Genomic DNA, 6,000 nt, shown 5'->3' with positions numbered 1-6,000 from the left:
GCTCTTATGCTTTTCAGCATACAATACATGTTTTACTTTGGGTCTTGTTTTCATACATGCTATTAATGCCTCTTAGTTTTTTTTCAAATTGCATACATGAACTGTTCATTACTTTGTTAGCTTTTATATTTCATGTCATTCTGCTTAACAAACACGACAGATTACCTTGGCACAATATATTACCAAAACATGTCTTGGCATAATATATTACCTGTATACCATTATAAATACATTATCTTAGCTAATAAAACACAAACACAAAATGATGTTATTTTACAAAATATACATTTATTTTAAGCAGAAAATGAAAAGATAAAGAACATACACAAGCCAAATCATAAGTAATTATGAACATTTTTTGATAAGTACATGCCTGAAAGGTTTGCACTGCCTTTCTGGTAAGAAGTATCACTTTTTATAGCTGCACAAAGGAACAGCTGCCATGTTCTGCATTAGGGCTGACTTTTTTCCTCCATCACAAATCTAATAATGGATATAGAAACAAGTACAGTGTGTTCAAGAACTGACAATAGGGAGTCTGGGACTTGTCCAAGGTTTACAGTCCAAGAACAGATTTTTGCAGCATAACAGTGCATATCCAATCATTTCCAAACATATGATGAATTCTAAGCAATAAAGGATTGTTTTGTGCAGTTTTCAGGTGGCAAACCACATACACAACTCAATGATGACCAAAAACATATGTAGATATCAATATTTCTACAGTACAGTAGAGTTACACCGTGTTTCCATCTTGAGAATATTTCATTACAGTGATAAAAACAGGTAATATTTTTGTTTTAAGTTCTGTTATAAAAAATAACCCAAAACAGGTGTATGCACTAAGCAACACATTTCATGACATTAAAATCATTTTCATAGGATTACTTAGTTTATGAAACACAAAAATACCAACAAGGACACTGTGGTTTTTCAATAAAATAGTATGGGGACATCCAGTGCCATGCAATCAGTAATTCTCCATCCTGCTATAAAATAAACTGTACAGCCTTACTTCAAAGGTCCAGCCTTTCCTTCACTGTAGTACAATCATGAGTTCCATTCTACTTATAATAAAATATTACTGTGCTGTATATTTCTGATAAAGTAGAATAGACTTGGCCACCATACATGTTAAAAAAGAAAAAAAAGCATACAAATTGTTCATGTCAGTAAAAAACTGATTTGCCATATATTCTATACTATATACCATTATAAATACATTTTACCAAATCTTCAGCAACTGATTTTTTGCCGGTATTTACAATTAATATTAATATATGTTAATTTACTGCTGCATTTGATCTGAGGGAAAATAATGTACACATTTACTCTACTACTTAGACATTCCTGAACTATATTTTGATTTTATTTCTTATATCTCCGCACTGATTCAGAGAATTCACTTTTCTGCTCTATTATAATAAATAATGTTCACATAATAAAAATACATATTATAAGACCTATACAGATAACTGGGTTGGATTTTACTTCAGAAGTATTACTGTCTTTATATCCCACATGTACATAAAGATTAAGACATTTCCAACAATGCAAGCTCCTTGGTCTCTAATCAAAGCTTCCATTAAATGCATTTAACATTGATTAACCTTCATTTGTGAACAGAATATGTGCAAAATCTGACTGGAAAATGAAGCATTGTTCATTTTTCTGTTAAGTAACTGCTAAGAACTATAATCTGAAATAAAAAAATGGAATATTTCACCTGACCTTTTCTACCATTTTGTTTTTGAAGCACTAAAATTATTTTCGTGTGAACTAAGGTGAAGTAATTTAAAAAGCTAATGTCAATATTACACCTTCTTTAAAATTACATCATTTTCTAATTTAAATGTCACTGTTTCCCCTTCAGCAATCACTATCAAATCAAAATGAAATTAAAAGCATATCTTGACCTGTTCTGTGGAAATAGTTACCTTACATGTAGGTGACTGTAACAGTGAGGGAACCAAGACGTAGCTCTTCACAACCGATACAACAAATTTGATTTATGATTTAGATGTCAGCAGAGTAAGGCACAGGAAAACATAACTACTATAGTGATAATGTGCTAACTTTCACTGTACAATCAGTCAGCTATATTCTTAGCCTTAGATCTGCGATCTACAGATGTTACACCTGTCTTTGTCGTACGGCATGGCAGTTCATGGAACTGTATCTTCCAAAAACTTCTTTCAATCCGTTGTTGTCAGAAAAGTGTAAACATCACCGTTTCTTAGTTCTGCCATGCACTTTTAGAGGCTGTTTAAATATTTCTTCTTTTTCTTTCTTCTCTACTGTGACTGCTACTCTTCACTGCTAAAATATGGCATCTGACTGTAGTCCACTTGTGGGAGGATAAGGAGACAATAAACAACCATCCAGAGCAGGACAATCAAGTAAATAAGGTCTGAAGTTTGGCGGTCTGCAGAAAATGTATTCATGTGCAGATGTTGAAACACAACAGGTTCCTTTGGGATTTCATCTCTGAAAGGCAACATAAACATAAAAAAAATTAGGAAGGGAAGGAGAGAGATAGCTCTATTAAAACAAATTTACAGATTATACCAGCTCACTAGGGAAAAAAACAAAACAGTCTTGACAAACAAAAAGCATAACCATTTGAAATCTTTGCTTTTGAAATCAAGTTAGCAACTGAATCCTGCAGTTTGTTAATTCAGTGAGTGAGTTGTTTAAGTGCATCCACACCCAAATATTGCAAATTTATGTATAGGCAACGTGAAAAAATGAAACGTGTCAGGAAACTTGTTCCCTTGTATCAAGGGAATATTTTTGAATGAAACTTCACAGTCAAAAGTTGTTGGTAGTGTATACAAGTTGTTTATACATAAACAAATCTTACAAATTGTATTGGACAATAAATCTGTTGTCACAACACATTCCATCTTAAAACAATCTCCAGCTTTGACAGTTTTCACACTTTTCTGTTACAGCCTTTTGGAATAACCATAGCCTCCTAAGTTGGTACTAGACTATTGGCCACCAGGGTCTTTATAATCCTGGTCATGCAACCCAACCCAGTTTTATCCTAGAGTACACAGCATGGAAATATGGTGGGAATATGTTAGTAAAGAGATAGCTAAGGGTTATGTGATGAGTGAGCATGTTTGTTTGGGATTAGTTAACTTACTCTCAAGCCTCTGTTCATCAGATAGACAGGGGTCAGCCTGGGGATGAATTTATGATTTTCCCATCCAATGAGGAAGGTTTTTCTTGAAAAGGGTCAGGGATAAACTCCATTTCATGTGGATGAGGAGCCTGTTTCATAGTGCAGAATCCTTTGAGACACATATTGGTCTCTGCAGCACATTTTATTTATGTCACAGGTAAAGTTCAGGTCCTTGGATCTAGTGTTATTGGTGCTGTTTACTTTGTGGATGTGCAACAGATCCATCAGAGCTGGGTTTGAGCATGCCTTATATGCCAGGCAAAGATCACCCCCTCAGTAACCTACAGAAGAGTAAGTAAAGAGATAGAGCCTTGAGGTGATCTGTGTAGGGACAGCGTATTCATATTCCAGATTCTCCTGGTGAGAAACCTTTGACAGTGTTCCAACTGTTGCAGGTGCCTGGTTAGGTACATACCAAAAGGGACACTGTATTTGATGATGGTTTGATAAGGGCCAGGCAGAGTGGTGCTATAACTTCCTTGGACCTGGGTGCCACACCCTTGCTTATGAGTTGAATGACACGGAATGATTTTCTTACAATCCTAGCTACATGTTGGCCGAATGTGAAATTGCTATCTACATATGTTCCCAAATCTATAACTACTGGGTCAACTCTTAGGGGCATTTTATCAATGGAGTAATTATCTTGGGTGACAACTTCACAAAGGACATTATAATGCATTTCTTAGTATTGAGTTTTAATCTGTGGCACCAATCATTTGTTTCTGTCAGTTCTCCTTACAGGATGTTGGTGACATGGGAGGAATCTATGATGGCTCCCAATTTATAGTCATCTGTAAACTTAATGAGCCAGAGCCCTTGAATATTAGCCTTGATTTCTGAGAACTAGATGCAAAACCAGAGTGGGTCAACATAGAGGTTTGGGATACTCCACTGGTGACTAGTCTCTTGGTGGAAGTGATCTTACCAGTTCTGACTTCTTGGGTTATATCTGTGAGCCAGCCAGCAATCCAGCAAGTTATTTAGGGGTTTATGCCTAGTTCTGAGAGTTTGTTAATAACACCTGAGTGGGGTATTGTATTGAATATGCCTTGGCCAGGCTGAGGTAGGAGATATGCACCATTTTTCCCTGACCAACAGCCTTGGTGACCCTCTTTAAAGAAGTCTACCATGTTGAATAGGCAACACCTTCCCTTGACAAAGCCAAACTGGGACGGGTCCAGTGTCTGTAGGTTGCCAATGTCTTTATTGATCATTACCATGACAATTTGTTCCATGGCTTTGCATATTAGACTTATCAGATTGATGGGTGTGTAGTTTCTGGGATCAGTTGATGGTTCATCCTTGGGGAGAGGGATGACCACTGCGGCCTTTCATTCACTCAGTACATAACCTGATCTGAGTTTGTAGTTGAAGAATGCTTCTAGTCGTCCTGTTAGGCCATATTTGAGGGAATTTAGGAAACAAGTGGGGATATTATCAGGGCCTGCTGAAGTAGTATTTTTGGGTTTAGCAAGCACCTCCAGGACCTACTCTCGTTTGATAGTTGGGGGGGATAAGTTAGAAGGAATTTCACATGGAATAGTGGAGGAGATCGGGGGATGAAGTTAGAGCTAAATTTATCAGCTAGAAGATTTGCTGTGTAACCCTGGTGAGTGATGGTTGTGCTATTTATCACCAGTTCTGTACATTGCTGTGTGCAACCTTTAAGGTTCCTGACATAGCTGAAGGCAGCCTTGTGATTGCCTTTCACCTGAGAGGCTATTCTGACCTCATAATTGGCCTTGTTGAACCTTACTAGACATCTTAGTTTATTGTTTAGTTGAATTAGAGGGCTCTTGTCTCTGTGAGAGTTGCTCTTTTTGATTTTAGCCATGACTTTTTTCTTTTGTTATATACCCTGTTAAGGTTAGGATTCCATAAGTGGGGTTTGCTTTTGGTGTTGCATCTGCATTTGCTTCTGGTAGATACGGCAGCCTCAGTGCAGCCATTTACATATTTTACATGGCTCCTGTGAACAATTCTGCATAGGCAGCTGTGTTCTTGGGTTTGCTGGAGCCTTAAATTTTGACAAACTGTTAATTAACAGGATGTAGTTAGCTTTGCAATAATAACTCCTGTTACTAGTTTAGTTGGGTTTTCTAGGGTAATTTTTATTTTAAGGGAGACAGTTTTGTGAGCTGACGTCACCAAGAAAATGACACTGGGAGGGTGCAACACTTTCCCATGTCCCATGTTGATTGAGCTATCAGGTGTAATACATTTGAGTCCCCTGGTTGGACTGCACACTATCTGGGTCCAGGGTGTTTGTGTTGAAAAAAATCCAGGAAACACTGTGGCTGTGAGTTACAGATAGTGTATGTTTCCCAGTCTATAGAGGGATAGTTAAAGTCTCCCAAAGATTGGGTGCTTGGTTGGAAGTGTCTCCAGTAGATCTAGGTACAAGCTGTGAGCAGTGCTGATCATACAGGATGATCTACAGCTGGCTAGGACATGGTATGGAACCAAATCTATGGATACCTAGACATAGATGAACTCTATGACATCATCCTGTTTAACTAACCTGGAGTTGTATTTGTTGCTGATATAAATTGAGACACCTTCACCTTTAGCCCCTGACTAAGTTACTGTTGGTCTAAATGTGTGGAAATCACTGTGACCTTGCACTGTCACAGTACTTTCTGCAGCTTTAACCAAAGTTTTGGTAACAGCACAGATGTTTACATTCTCCAGAGTGAGGAGACCTTGTAGGGTGTGAAGTTTCTTGTTTAGGCTACTAGCATTGAGCAGTAGCACCTTAAGGTTGCTTTATTTATTTTTTGCTATGTTGGTAGCTTTGTCATTTTTGA

The 6,000-nt window shown here is 37.4% G+C and overlaps 1 protein-coding gene across 1 annotated transcript in view; it reads right to left on the bottom strand.

Annotated features, from left to right (window-relative positions):
* Positions 1 to 268: 268 nt before the first annotated feature.
* CLMN (calmin) overlaps positions 269 to 6,000 on the bottom strand; it is a 1,136,927-nt gene continuing 1,131,195 nt past the window's right edge. Inside the window, exon 16 of the mRNA XM_044073600.1 lies at positions 269 to 2,487. Coding sequence (XP_043929535.1) covers positions 2,307 to 2,487 — 181 coding nt within the window. The 3' untranslated portion in view covers positions 269 to 2,306. The remainder of the gene's footprint in view (positions 2,488 to 6,000) is intronic.

This window comes from Protopterus annectens, chromosome 6.part0, assembly GCF_019279795.1.
Source record: "Protopterus annectens isolate FY-2018-M chromosome 6.part0, PAN1.0, whole genome shotgun sequence".
Taxonomy (NCBI): domain Eukaryota; kingdom Metazoa; phylum Chordata; order Ceratodontiformes; family Protopteridae; genus Protopterus; species Protopterus annectens.
The sequence above is the reverse complement of the archived record's forward strand: the minus strand, read 5'-3'. Positions and strand labels throughout refer to the sequence as shown.